The sequence below is a fragment of the Notothenia coriiceps genome, unplaced genomic scaffold (assembly GCF_000735185.1).
Source record: "Notothenia coriiceps isolate Sejong01 unplaced genomic scaffold, NC01 NC01_scaffold00017413, whole genome shotgun sequence".
NCBI lineage: Eukaryota > Metazoa > Chordata > Actinopteri > Perciformes > Nototheniidae > Notothenia > Notothenia coriiceps.
In genome coordinates this window covers 150,337-166,393 of record NW_011350114.1, presented here as the reverse complement: position 1 = coordinate 166,393, position 16,057 = coordinate 150,337, and the positions used below count along the sequence as shown (strand labels likewise).

Genomic DNA, 16,057 nt, shown 5'->3' with positions numbered 1-16,057 from the left:
ATCCATAACTGACCATGTCTCAAAAGGATGTAATGTAATGAAGCTAATGACTATTAAAAATGAGAAGCTTATTTTGGGTTTGATCACATTTATGGCCTATTACTTCAATTGCTCCACAGACCCGTTCCCAGCCAATTTATATCGTGTTCTAAATTACCATGCCCTTGCTGGAATCAATTATTATAAAAAGGTATTTTTATTGCATTTTTCCAGCCAAGTGATGGGCTCTGCCATGGGTGACACCGCTGGGAGAGCAGCAACGACGTTTTGAAAGACAAAACTCTTTTTTCCCCTTGTTCCCTTTGAAGAAGGCTCCTCCTGTGTATTGCCACAGACAAACCTGCAATAGCAGTGCTCAGAGCACCGCTCACCACTTTGTCACCAATTTCAAACCATAAAGCAGTCATTTCTGCAAGTGCAGCAATTATTTCAAAAGCTGAAAATGAAAAGTGTACTCAAAATCTAAATCGGTTTAGAGCGAGGAAACGCCAGGAACCCTTTCTTTCGAATGTAATACTGACTGGTTTTCTCTTCATCTGCTGTTCTCTACCTCTCCTCTCCCCCTATAGTGTCGCTTCGCTCCACACAAACATACATTAATATATTAACAATGTATATTAATTGCCTCCCTTGTCACCCTCCGTCGCCTCATGTTGGCATTCTCCATTTCACTTAAAGTGTGAAAGAGCTGTGTGTTTTTTTGGGTCATCTTTAGATGAATTTTAAAGGCAGTAATTGGATGCCTGAGCGAATTCCTCTGCACAGTAGGAGGCTGGTCCATTATCTTTTACCATCGTGAAGTAATGCGCTCCTGTCCAGGCTGCCCTCATCATCATTACCCATGCTGTGGATGCCTTGTGATGGAGAGGGAGCAGGAGGACAGGGCATACATCATATCTGGACTCATCAGTCTTCCTGCTCCAGCCGAGACACCAAACTGTGCTCACTCACATGAGCATTCGCGGGCATAGAGATGAGGAGAAATGAAAGCAGCCGTTTGTATTCACAACCGCTCCAATGTATCGTTAAACAATACATCATCACCCTGGCCTTCTCTGGCCACTTCTGCTCTCACATGATAAAGTCATCTATCAACATCCTCCAATGAATGTTTCATTTTCCTCCTTTCAATTCCATTCCCTCTGTTGCAATGCACATCTTCTCTGCCAGGCAAGTGAAATCAGGAGAGCCATTTATCAAAAGCATAGTTAGTCATACAGACATGAGCACTTATATGCCAGCTAATCCTGCAGGAGTGCCGCATGGATGCATGCAATATCACGCAAGATGTTTATCAAAAGAGCATGTACTGTACTGTACCCTCTGCTTAAAGTACCTGACTGCGTAGCATGCCCCCGCTTTTCAGTGTTTCAGGATGAAGCAGAATGAGTCATACATTTTACAATGAGAGGTTGATAGATGGACCTTCAAACATAAAATTCATTAGCATCTAATACAGCTTAGAGGTTGATAATGAAGTGGTAGCAGTGATTGAGGCTGCCGCAGTATGCACATGTGGTGTACTACATCTAATGCTAATTAGGACAACAGATTGTGATGAATGGTCACTTAATCCACAACACATGGAAGTCCTCTACACTTTATGGCTTAATACATCCATGTTCCCACACTCCTTTGCCAGGTCAGGAGGTAAAGGGCATGCAACAGTACTGACACATATTCCCTGAGTGCATGTATGGAAACAAGTGAGTAAGTTATGAGCTGAATGACTGTACCTTATGACACTAAGGTCAACTGGGAGTTACTTTGAAAAAGAAGATACACTGAGTTTAATGGCAAAGTTCTCCAATGTCACTCAAGAAGACGATTAACCCTGAGATGCTTTTTTTATTTAAATTCCACATAGCGACTGTATGAGCTGAGTTTGTTACCTTTTAAAGCACACACTCACATAACCTTCCTTGTATGTGATCCTTGTTAAATTAATACATGTTGCTGCAGCGGAATCTATCTGCTAAACTGATAATTATCAGTCATTCAAACTAACCTTCCCACAATGCTTTTAAAAGCTCCTCCGGGGCGAGGTCAGATAACTTGTTTACTGTACCATTGTGATTGTTAGAAGAATGGATGCATTGTGTGATTCATGCATTTGTGCAAAACGTTTTTATTTGCTTTGCACACAGAAAACGGTGAAGGCCTGTACCGTTTGGAACCACTTACAGAACAGTGTATTCTAGTTTCTCTAATTGAATGCTTTGAACCTTAATCCACGTCACCTCAGCCCTCTTTGTTCTCCTCAGCCTGTCAGTTCTCGTGTAAATAGTTTGTACAGCAAGGTAACAAAGAATGCTGCAGGGATGAGGAGAAGGGCAGGATGTAGACTGACAGATCAATCTCAGAGTGACAGGGTGGTCACACGTCCATATCTCACATCTCACCATAGTTGTTAACATCCCACTCCACAGTGGCCAACTTCTATTCTTTCCAACTTTTATCTTGGCCCACTGAGGTTTGAGAGGAATGTGTGTATTTTTTTAAGCGGTAATGGACTCTACAGTGGAGCTGACCTTTATGCCTGCTGAGACAGGTCTGTGTCCAGAGGCCAAGCCAAGCTTAGCCAAGCTAAGCTGCTAGTATAGATCTCGATCAGAGCCGGGAGAAGAAATCAGACCAGAGATCAGGAGGTCATCCCCCACAGGCATGGTTGGCTGTTGGGGAAGAACTCTTCATCGATCGGCTGAGTGTGATAGATATTGGGCTGAAATTGAGCAGACTTGAGCAGGGAGGGTTGATCCCTGGCCTTCTAGCCTCCGGGGCTCCAGCTCAATGGGCAAACAGCAGGGGCACCAGAGAGCCTTCACAGCACCAGAGCCAGCATCAGTCAAAGCACCCAGCAGCTCTCTCCCATGAGCCTCTGCAGCTCTCTCAGTCATCTCTAGGTGCGCAGAGAGCTAGATGTGTCGCTGATGCCTGACCTTGATTCCTCCGGAGCTGAGTCTGACTATTGTTGAAACTCACCAGGGACACCCTCCCCTCCCTTCTGACCCTTTGATCTAGATATATTACAGGTGTGGTATTCATGAGAATTGCAGGGGATTTATCCTATAAATGTAAAATATTGTTCTTCCACGTTCGGCCATGTTTTATTCAAAACTTCATTTTCACAGCATGAAGTGCATTTCATGGCCACTAGACTCCAGCGGGTGGCTCTGAACCTCCACCACCACCCGAGATAATTCCTAACTTTATCTTGCAGGTACAGACAATAATAATCCCTCTTTTAATGCACTCGTATTATTAGAGTGGTGTGTTTATAAGAGATGCCCTGAAGGTGAATGTATGCAGCACAGAGTACTTGCAGTGCATACACTTATTTGCTGTCCTATTTTGTTTGGCTCTTCAGAAAATAAAATATATAAAATAGACCCTGGATAGACTCTTTGCATTGTAAAACACTTGATTATACAGAACTGTCAGCAACTTGTGTACACTAAAGAATCAAGGACAGATAAGATTATAATTAATATTTGTGGGGGGATTATTGCTGTCAGCAGCTTGTCATTGTGGCATTTTCCCCACAGTCAAAGTTTACTTCTTAAATCATGTTCACTCATAAATAATTTACTGTTGAGAGCTTTTCTATGTGACTTAAACATCAATATTTTCCACGAGGTGTTAATCCTCTTGCATAACTGACCAAGCAGCTAGGATGTAGAGTTTTTGAGACGTCATTGGTTGCCCTTCTTTTTAAGTTCGGGGAGGGGAGGAGACAATACAACATAAATCCCTCCACAACTGAGTGCACTTTAAGCTCCAGAGTTTCCGTACAACTTTATGCTGCACTTTTTCTTTTAGATACTGTGAGAAGTGTCGGGAGGAATCAGTGCCTTGTCTTTTGTCTAATATTCTCTTTTTTACTATGCTGCACTGGCAACACACACTGGCCTTGTCATCAAAAGTTAAATTCAGGTCAGACATTCAGAAGTCAAATGCTTTTATTATTTTCATTTTTGTCAGAGACACTTACAATAGGTCAAGGAATGTGATATATAAAGACAGTGGTTCTACATTGAGCTTTTTGCAGAAACAGCAAAAGGGAATGATAATGAATTTCCCATAAAAGAAGGGTTTGAAAATGTGGGAAATACATTGACTTTCAGAAATATTGTCAGGCAACCAGTAAAGCTCCGAGCAAGACGTTGCTTCTAGCCAAAAAATAAGTAAAGCAAATCTGCCCCCATAATACCACCACTTGTCATTTTAACATTTCTGTATATGGATTAAATGCACAAGATATAGCCTTACATGTTTAACTAGCTTGAATGGGGTTAGTAGGCATATGCATGTAATTAGTGAAGATGTGGTTCGAAATTTGTAGGCAAAAGCACGGAAAATAAGGAACAGAAAAACATTAAGAACTACAGTATTGTGAATTTTAGAAGTAACACAAGCAAATGTTCCATAGTCCACAATCTACACCCTTCACTATCATCCGCCTGACAATTCAGCTCTTTCACATATTGGTTGAGTTCAACTATGTGCTTAGACAAGGAACGAAGTGCCCTTTCTATAATATTTCCTAATTAGTGAATGAGGTACCAACTAAGTGATAGTAAGACTGGTCGCTTTGAGTCAACCATTTATCCTGTCCATATGATCCTCACCATGATCAGCTATCAAAGCAGCAAAAGAGTCAGTCTTTTTTTTCCATACCAGCCACGACAAACAGTAATGAGCAGAACTGATCTCTGACCAGCATGAGACTCATAGGGCACTGCCGCTCACTGGAGCTCTTTGTGTGCCACCTATAACGCTGCAACCTTCATCCGGTCACCTGGGAAGTAGCGAGGAAAAGTGGGAAGACTGGAGTGGAATTGGCTCATTGTCGGAGAAGCAAAGAGTGGGAAGAGAAGAGGAAGGAGCATGAGAGAGACCCTCATTAAAAGGCAGCATGTTGGCTTCACAACCATCCCGCCACTTCAATGCGCTGTCATGCAGTGATGTATCGCTCTGCATGGTGCTACAGTACCAAGGCCTTTATTCCCACTCTCCTCCATGTTTCTCGGTTCTAGCCAATTAAACGCCCACTGGAATAGAAGGGAGGAAGTGCCACATTGAACATTGCACAATGTGCAGAGAGGAGCTGATGAAAGGACATGTCTCTTTAAGTCTGCTTAATAGCTTCAGGACATTGCCTGAGTGGCATTTAATGTCTACAGCACATCATTCACTATCCCTCTACCCCCTTTAACTTTCCGTTCACGTACGCATACTTTATCGCTAAGGGATGAAAATGTTTATCAGAACTATGAATATTTCATTTAGAGTAGTTTGAGTATTGGCATACTTCATTCATAGCCCTTTTTTATTCATGATTTTGCTCTTGAAATGTCACCTGAAAGATCATAAAGAGGCTCTTGTCCAATGACATGTCATTAATCATTGTTTTAAAATCATCACAATCGGTGTTTTAGGCTTTCTCATAGGTTGTTGATCTTTTGGGTTTATCTGGTAAGATTGTTGGTTTTAGGGCAGTGGAAACGATAAAGGGCCTACAATAATAGGTGTACAGAATAAGTATGTACTGTGTTTACCACCCTTTCTTCTTTCTTCTGCTCCATGAATAATGCAGGGCCTAAAATCCCCAACTCAACACTGCGCTTGACCTGTTCATTTGTTGTTGTATCCATGGTGGGGTCATGGCTGTGGATTTGTGCAGGAAGAGGCAGAGGCTAATCGCAACAGCAGGACAGGCAGCAGATTCGCTACTTTTCATGCTGCCCGTGTCACTCAGGCTAACACCATAAATCTCACTTATTTTCAGATCCAACCGAGACACAGGCAGAAATTACGGCCCAGAGCACATTACCAGGCACAGCAGCGTGCTGAATGCTAACAGAGAGATCCTTGATAAAGCAGACCGGCAGTTCTCCAACAGATTATTGAACAAAATCTGCTAGACTTGAGGGAGAAGATTGGCTAGTAAGAAAAGCACAAACATCAGTGTCAACTGCAAAGCCATTGCATGAATAGAAATGTATTTACATAAATCAATTAGTGAATTTGTACAATGGCAATACTGTCTCTGTGCTCGGTTAAAGCATATCTATGCTTAGTGCTCTATAATTATTGTTATTATTCACTCGTTATCTTTGTATTCTTATGCACAGAGCATTGAAGGCAACACACTAGAACTTGACTTACATAAATCAATGCTCATGTTTTACTCCAGCTTTCCACAGAAGCAATTTTTTAAAGTGTAAATGTAATATGTTGAAGTGTGATATAATAGCCATAGAGAGTACTCACCAATTTTCTTCTATCAGCCAGGCAACTGTCCCTGGGCTGGAGACTGTCGAGTGTCTCAAGGGTTTCAGACCCACTATGAGGTGTATGTCGTTGTTGAAAGACTTGTAAATTACATTGGTTATATATTTTTTTTTGGGCATTTTGGCCCAAGCCACCCATACATTTTAGTGTTATTCTAATGTAGTAAAGAAAAAGCCTATACTGTTCTATTTACAATTTAAAATGTCCCTTAAATATGATTAAGTAATCAATTTGAAAGAATAATGCACACTGCATTGTGTGTTCTTTTCCGATAACGTCACAGTCTGTTATGGATTATCTCCTGACAAATCTGACACATGTAACTATTAAAACAATGGACAAAAGTTGCCAGAAAAGAAGGACATCAACAGTAGGATACACTTCTGCAAAAGCACACATTTCAATATGTGGCACCTTTTATTGTTCTAAAAAGATTAATCATAAAAACAATGTAGGCACAAAACTAATGTTCAAATGCATTTCAATAAGATATCCCTTTTATGATGTAAGCCTTAACCACCTCAAGTAAGGAAGTCATAAATCTCAGACCATAATAAAAACTCTCATCAGGTCATCCTTTCAGTTTCACAGGCCCAGATTTTATTGTGTCTTCTTTCAGATTACCGTTAGATGACTTAGTTACGCCGCCGATGTGCACAGCGGGTCCTCATTTTGTGTTTAATTGCTCTGTCTAAGTCTGAGTGTGTGGGTTATTGATGCATCACTGTGGGATCCCACTGTGGCTTATTACTGCCAGGCCCTGCTCTCGGCTGCTCTCAACCTGCTGGGTCATCTCCAGCTGCTGTAATCTAACATTAGCCTCTGCTTTCACCAGGTCCCAACCATTTACCCCATCATGAATTATAGATGACCCTCTGGAATTGGAGAAATCCCAGCAGACACAGAATTAATTTACAGCAACCCTCAATTTGAAGGGGAATTGAATCAAAGTCACAGGCACAGTGAGATAGGGGTTTACATTCCTATATAACACTGTCACAGTCTATAAAATTGTAATGAAAAGCCATTTGAAGATTAAGTGTTTTTTTGTGATTCATTGGTATCTCTTGGCTCAACTAAAAATCATTTCACTCCAGAGCTGACTGGTCTCAGTAATTGATGCTTACAAACGAGCAAAGCTCCTTTCAACCAAACGTAATCCTCCTTTTCTCTTTTTTTGAATGACTCTGATTCACAAGCTCACAAACACAAGGGGAAGTCTTTAGAAGCCGAGTTAACAGGGCCCTGTACACATCTTTTGCACTTCCCTAGGGACAATGGGATACTCTTGAATGTGGTGACAGGAAGTTGGGCACAGTAGATTGGTCCTGTCTGTGCTTTTCAGGTTTAACATTAATATTCTAAACAAATGTGACATTTTATTCAAAAGGCATCACTACAGAGTGAGATTTAAAGAAAAAAAGAGTAGCTACCTCAATAGAATAGAACTGAAATGTATTCAGTGCTGGTATGGCTTCAATACTGTGCCAAAAGAAAAGGTGTCTCAGGCTTCATGCCCATTGAAATTAAAGAAGTCAGAGCAGGGCGTTTGTGTGAGCTCCAATAGCAGAGTCAAATGCGTACAGTGAGAGGCCTTTGTCAAGCTGTGCAATTAGCTCATGGAAGTTATTTTAGTTCCCCAATAGCAAGAAAGCCGTGTTGGTTGAATGGTATAAGTAATGAAAGGTGCACTTTCACCTCAATGGCAGGAATTTACTGAGCTACCCAGGATTCCAGAGCAATTTGTGTAATTGAAGAGCAATTTTGTACAACCCAATGTGCATGTGGGAGAGAAAAAGTTAACTTAAACTTATCTTAATTGGCCCCAATTGTGTGTGTGTGTGTGTGTGTGTGTGTGTGTGTGTGTGTGTGTGTGTGTGTGTGTGTGTGTGTGTGTGTGTGTGTGTGTGTGTGTGTGTGTGAAAGGTTAAGATTTATGTTCAGAGGGATGTAGCTCTGCCATTGAACTTAAAGAACCAAAGATTCCCAGACTGCGCAGGTCACTCACTCAGAATCTGAATATTTGTCCCACGGAGGGGACATTTTCATTGTTACAGCTAGTAAAGAGCCAAAAATAGCTTAATATTAATTAATAAGCATGCATAAAATTAAATTAGTAATTACACTATTTACTATTTACAAAATACACATCCAGTAGGCTACCAGTCACAGTTTTGAAATTGTGAAAGTATTAAAGGTGGAAGTATATATTGCACAAAAGTAGGTGTTATAATTCAGCCTAATGGCAAATACAGAGCACAGTATCTGCTTTTTCAGTGTATTATGTCGGTGTTATGTATACAGTATGTGTCTCTGTTAAGAATAACACATTTTGTTATGCAGATTGCTGGTGAGCCTCAAAATGTGATATATTTACATTTTGTAGAATATTATATTAATCGTGTACTTTTATTTTATTAGTAATTACAACCATAATTCAATAAGGTTCCTGGTAGCACACATTTGTTTTACGGCACTTTTTATGGTAAAAAGTCTCCTAATCAATGAAAATGTATTATTATAACAACAATTTCACAATTATTACATATTTATAACTCTAAATCTAAAATACATTCTTCACCCGATCCAAATCTAGAATAATAGAAATGCTTAAGGGCATGTTTTTTTGTTACATATAGACCATAGAGACCAAGCTTTTGACTGAAGGTAGAAATGGCATTTATTATATATTTCGAACAAAGCAGAGTTTGAGGCACTTACACGTGCTCAAGAGGAGAATAATCACAGCCGCAGAGACTGTAAAGAGTACTTTTAAATTACTATGGATCCAGGACTATATATATATATATAAATAAAAGATGGATTGACATGGCAACAGTGACATACGCGTTATTTTGCTGCCGGTGCACAGAAGCACATTTTTCCTAGAACAAAAGCTTACGTAATAGAGCATGAATGATTTCCCCACATGAAATATAATTTTTGAACCATTTCATTTGAATCGAAATATTATCTGCCCATCTGTAATTTTGGTGACTAGCGAACCACAATGTTATGCTAATTACTTTCAACAGTTAGCTGGCTGAAGCGTGTGGCAGTTGGGAGAATGTCTTGTATTCATCCTGATAATTACATTCACAATAATTAGAACAACCACAAATTGTTATGGTTGACTTCATATTAAGAAGCTCAACTTAGAGACTCAGAAGTAGCTATTCAAACTTCGATCAACACAAGTAATTCTACATGCTGCATTTATAAAAACTGAAGAAATGATTTCCAGGTGATTGAAGCGTGACTGTATGTTCTTTCAGCTGCTGTAACTGTGCTCTCAGCAGCTGCCATCAGACATTAGCTGTTCACTGAACAGTGGCTCTGATTACACAGTGGTTAACCCAATAATCACTAATTGAGTGTTGATTGTGCGAAGCCTCTTTAGGCCAATTTCGATGCTGCTTGTTACTTTGACTTTTTCTATTCTTTCTGAGCTAATCACTGATTGGGTGGATTAGGGACCTGCTGTGCTGATCCCTCTCTCTCTTTCTGCCTCCAGGACTCTGAGATTTTGAACACGGCGGTGCTGACCGGGAAGACAGTGGCTGTGCCAGTGAAGGTGGTGACCGTTGGAATAGACGCTTCTGTTACTGACATCTCGGAAGCAGTCAAGTGTAGCTCTACAGACGAAGATGTGGTCAAGGTCAGTACGATGAACTGTTGAAAAGAAACAAATCTTTGTACACTTTCATCCAACTCTTTGTATGAAAATTCTACTATAGAACAATTTAAGTTGGAATTTAGAAAGCTGAGGTGGACAAAATGGTGTATTGATCAAAGCAATAATTAAAACTAAGTGGGTTTTTTCCGGCTGTGTATTTTCAAATTCTAGCGCACTCGAGCCGGTTTCTCCAAAATTACCTACCCCACCTTTAAGATAGAGAGAGAGTGTGACTTCCACTTTCGTTCAACTCAAACATAACAACAGACTAAAATGTAGATCTCTGTAGAACAATGAGGAGACTTTCCCCCTAATGTATGCGGTTAACAAACATCATGTATTGTTGAATCCTTTATGCAATGGTTTTAATGGCAAATGGAAATGATCTGCCACTAATGGGAACGCAGGTTAATCAGAATTTTCTTTTGCATATTTTCTAGACATTTTGTCAAAATGTGTAAATATTAAATGTAATGGATCCATAATAAATGTCTTAAAATACTGATAAATACACTAATTTGAACACAATAGACTGGTGGTAGTTTGCAGGTCAATCTTGTTTATTAGACCAATTTAATTGCATTAATAACTTAATATCAAATCATACTGAAAAAATGCAAGATACAAAGGCTTTAATGTCATATGCATACTAGCTACAGCGTAGATATTGAAATGAAAATATTAAGTCCTGAGCTCCTCCAACCAACAATGCAACATAGTTATAACACATACAACAATAAAACATTATAAATAAAATAGTGCAAGAAGAAACAAAGAAGAATATAGTGCAATTATGTTGCAGACCAATGTGAAAGTAATGAAGATGAAGAAATATACATGTAAGGAAAATAAATAATGACAATTAGCCAAATAATGCAGAGAATGTTATGTTAACAGAATGTAAAATTAAATACTGTTTATTACAGTGATAACTATTTGAGAAATAAATTGCAAGACGCAAACAGATGAATGCTTAATGGAGGCACTTTACAGAGTTCAAGTGTTAAAATAGTGTATGTATAAAATGTTTGTGCCTTAATGACTGACTCTAGGCAGGTATTTGTTTACAGACTGCATTAGAGCTTATGTGAAAGCAATACTTTGAGTACAAATAATGCGACAGATGAGAAGATTTTCTATGTTTAGCACATCTATATAAATCCTTCAGATAAACAAACACCAGCAGGCAACATGAAAGTGTGTGTTTGATATGCAGTGACTGCTGACAGGTTGTTCACGATTTCCTTTATTTTTAGAGCCCCTTACAACCCTAGGGCACAAGGCACAAAAGAGTAAAAAGTGACTTACAGTGTTGTAAAGTTGAGCCTTCGTATCACTAACTTTGCACTTCAACAGAATCCCAATGACTTCTTGGTTATCTACAGAAAAAACTAAGAGAAAATCACATCCTGTCTGTGATGTGTTTCCAATCCTAAGTGACTGGGATCTTACTGTGCTATGGTTTACCTTGAATTTTGTGCTTCCTAGTCACACCTCAAAAAGATTAAAAAAAAATACTAGAATGCCGCATATCAAACTCAAGTAATGTACAGTTATAAAAACAAATCCTATATATTTCCCCACATTGATCCACTTCCTCATGTTTGATGCGTTAAGTTATGGTTGGCTAAGGGATTCTTAGAGGGAAATCAATTGCAAATCAATGAAGTTAGAAAAACAATAGCTCTGTTGCTGAGATCTCTGCAGAGGGTCAGAGCCTCATCCTGCTCACCTCTGCTCACCTCTCTTATCATAGCCTGCGATCATGTACTGTATGTAAACATGACTAATTTATCAAATTCTGACCTGGGGAATAAGCGAGAAATAAACACAGAGTGGCATTAAACTTGAATAATGAATCACCCTGCATATTCAATTATGCTTACACTCACTTATAATTACAGTGAATTAAAAAAAAAAAAGTTGCTTTTTCTTTAAACCACGTTTAATATTAGTCTTGCTAAAACAAATTGTATCTGACAAGTTTAGGCTGAAAGAAAGCGCTGCCTCCATTATTTTTTTAATGTTGCTTTTTTTGCATATAGAGTTTTCACAGTTCAGTTTAGGACCAATGCATAAGTCCAGGCTCACTGTTTGGACTGTGATGGCAGTGGATGTGGGTGGGTATATCCGGTGTACATCTACTGTACCACCTTGTTAGAGTTCATCATGTTGCAGCTGCATACAGTGGGGACATTGCCAAAGACTTGAAGCAGCTCAAATGCATTTGAACAAATAATGTATCCCATGACTACTTGTAAGTGAAAGTGGTTGTCTGTAATGCAACAAACCGGAATTAATTACCCGACTGTTGTTGTTTTGTTGTTTTCAGTGGCAAAGCTCTTAAAATCCACTGTCTGCCTCCCACCCGGCTCAAAACAACAACAGACAAAGTTTGCAACTAGCTAACTAGCTCGACAACAAAACATTTTCAAATGATGTATCTTTCAGCAGTATGCAGCTGATTAAAGTGCTTATCAGGTCAAGGACATGAAGCAGCATTTTAAATATATAATATTTTTTCTTTTTCGTTTTAAATAGAAGGGTCCAAACAATTATGGCATACTTCAGTGCTGCCAGAATGAATTTGGAAGACTGATGCATCCAGATTTGATGATTTTATAGGATACTTCATTTTTTGTATGTCAACATCCATTCAATACCAACCTAGCCTACCATTTTTGTAAAGTTTTGAAAAAATGAAAACCCTTTTCTTGACTGTAATAACTCACTACCATATCAAAACTGAGGAGGAATGTGTTTTTTTCCTCCCTATTTGGCCACCAGTGCTACATAACTACATTTTTTAGAAAGAAGCACATGTTGTTTAGGAAACGTAGCTTTTTGGCTCCAAGGATTTTTATAGAAAAATCAGAACAATTTGTTCTTCTCCTTGTTAGACATGAACTCTACTTACTCAAGGTCGATGAGAGGGCCCTTCTTACCACTGCCAACACAGAGCAAGTCTATTCGAATATGCATACACTTTCCCCTTGCATGGAAGTGAGTGCTCTAGCTTATGCAGAGGAGCCTGAGCAGCTTAATTGCTTCTGTCAAGCTGACTCTGTATACAAGCCAGAGACATGCACAACCCACCTTCATGCTCCCCACTCCCATCGCTCATATCTGCCGTGGATTGTATCTGTCTGGTGAGTTGTTAATTTCCTGGGCTAGATCCAGAGACAGCCTTAATGTCCTCTGTAAGTATTCTCCCGTTAGCTGCCTAATGTCTCTGATTAATGTGGTAAGGGATCCTCCTGGACGTTTATGATACTTTGTGAATCAGGATGACCGACAGTGTGTAATTCACAGAGACAGTGCCCCCCTTGGTCTGCCACAACACACATCCTTGTGGGATGTTGTAAGAGGTTAAAGGGACTGTCTTTTTAAGTTAAAATGTTGAGTTGGATGTGTGTCGGTCGATGATACAGCACAGCAGGAGGGTGTACGCATGTCAGTGTAATGTGTCGGGATGGCTTGATGTCAGCTGCCATGTTTGCTTAAATTGTTTCCGCTTAGATTGTTGGGAGTAGATCAAAGAAATACCATCAGGCAGTTCATTTGCCTGTCATGAGACATACTGCAGCAGACATATGTGTAATAAGTCCCAGAGTCATTAACATGTTCTTTCCTCAAATAAGAATAAACTGTATTCTTATAGATTTCAGAATCAGAATACCTTTATTCGTCCCACAGAGGTGAAATGTACCTTGTTACAGCATATGTTAAAGGTGGGGTATGTCATTTATTTCAGAAACACTTTTTTTATTCCATGGAATGCTCTTAACATCCCGATAGTAATGAATATATTAAACGCTTTGACAATAAATACATAACAACATTTCATCTGTGGAAGCCGTGGTACTGTAAAAAGCACGACCAATCATTTTACCCGGCCCGGCTAAAATAACTGGATGGCCTACCTGCCTGTCAGCCTTCCATCTGTGCACAAACTTATCTCGTGCCCTCATTGGTCATGTGCGCGTTCGTGTGTGTTGGAGGAGGGGCTCTGTAAGGAAGTGGCAGATTTTTTCCGGCTGTGTATTTTCAAATTCTAGCGCACTCGAGCTGGTTTTTCCAAAATTACCTACCCCACCTTTAAGATAGAGAGAGAAAATAAAAGGGCATGCAAAAAAAAGGTTATTTCAATTTACAAGTAACATCCCTAATGCATTTCCAATTAACTGATTGCACACACTTGTTATTGCACAGCATGGTATCATAGTCTGTGTTTGTTTTGTTTTTGTGTTTCTACATCATTGCACGTTGATGTCATTTCACAACCATTTCATCTGCTAAGTAAAATACATCTGTTAGGATAAACGCATTTGTCAGGAGCATCCATGTTATCGATCAGCTATATATCACTTTTGGTTCCGTTCATGAGCCTCACATGGAGCCCAGTCAAGTGGTGTCTAGCAAGCAAGTTAATGCTTGTGTGGGCAGGTTGCACGGCCCCGACTTGTGAGAGAAGTCTGAGATGTAACGGGCTGTCAAAGGCACTTCTGTATCAGCCGACTGAGTGCATCGAGAGAGAAAGAGCTGAACAATGAGGGCTGATAAGGAGCAGGAACTTCTCTGACATCTTTATCAGTTCAAACACACACTCTCACACTGGGAGCAGTGACGGAGCCCAATCGGCTACATGACTGAGTGTAGCCAGGGGAGCACCACTGCCCTTGTAAAAATGTTCAAAAGCTTTATTAAGCTCTGTCTGACCCTGTTGCATCGCAGTGTTGTACGGCGTCAGTGCACGAGCAAGGTACTGCTGTTTGCTCTGTATTCTTTAATTATTGTAGTAACATAAAGCATGTACCCACTCATACTGTGTGCATCCACTTGAGAAGTCAGGGCTTTTGCAGTCCTTGACAGAAGTTCTCTGATGGTTGGCTGTAGCCTTGGAGGATCCCCTGCAGCACGCTTTTAATTTCCTCACAGGGGTAGATCCTTAACTGGTGTTCAGACATAAAGTCAACTGCTTTGGTAAGCTTGCTATTGTCTTGAAAACCTTTTTATCTGAAACCAGAGCCCAGTCTGCTCTTATTGGTTAGCTGGCTGGCTCTGTTGTGATTGGTCAACCGTTTAGATATGTTCCGCCCCTCATCCTATCATGTACAATGTGTTGGAGCACTACCCAGTAGAAGCACAACAGGTACATAGTGATGTCACTATGTTATGGAAGTAAACAAAGGAGTCCAGTCGAGGTGTTTGAGGCAGAGGGGAAGTGTGTGGGAGAGACATTCCCTTTGGTGTGAACTTGTATAGGATTTTAACCTGTGCAGATCATTTACGTGCACTAAAAACACACCACAGGAAAGGGTAAACTCCAAAAAACATAATATTGCCTCTTTAAAAAAGCATTTTTGCTAAGAAATATGTTTCAGCTAAAATAGCTCTCTCTCTGCATAAATGTAATGTAGGAGGGGAGAAATACTGGTCTCAAAAGACAATGTGCTCTTACTGGTAATTTAATTGGTACAAATGTATATTTGTGACTGCAGACACCAGAAATCGTTCATCATATGAATTTAATTCCAACAGCCACACAGGCAGTTAACAAGCTGCATGTTGTTAGCTGTTAAATCCTATCTTCAATCTCGCACTCCCTAGATTTAAAAGCTTTAAAGGCTTTTTTGTCATAAGCAATATATACTGTATAGATAAAGCTTCCTCCAACAAAGCAACATGTGATAAACATAAGACATAAAAAGAAACAAGGAAGTAAAATAGTCCAATAAAGTAGTGCAAGTGGATTAGATAATCTATGTATATATAAAAATAGAATAAGATACATTTCTCTTTGAATCTCTATTTGGTTTAAATCCATACAACATGATGTTAGCTTACTACAGTTTGCATCAAACAATGTCATTGTGTATGAATTCATTTATTTCATTCACAATTTATTTGATGGCTGTTTTGATTTAGCCAACGCTATATTTGTGTCCAACCACACACTGGTTTTTAGGACAGAGTATAAAATCAGTGAAGCACATATTCAAATATCGTATTTTAATGTAAACCAAGAAGCAAAATGTATCTTCCACAGAGAGCATTGTGTTGGCTTCACTCTGTAGATGCTGTGAA

At 39.6% G+C, this 16,057-nt stretch overlaps 1 protein-coding gene across 1 annotated transcript in view; it reads left to right on the top strand.

Moving 5' to 3' along the window:
• LOC104950390 (transmembrane protein 132C) overlaps positions 1-16,057 on the top strand; it is a 58,089-nt gene that overhangs the window by 28,771 nt on the left and 13,261 nt on the right. Inside the window, exon 3 of the mRNA XM_010776910.1 lies at positions 9,809-9,952. Within this exon, the coding sequence (XP_010775212.1) occupies positions 9,809-9,952 (144 nt within the window). The remainder of the gene's footprint in view (positions 1-9,808; positions 9,953-16,057) is intronic.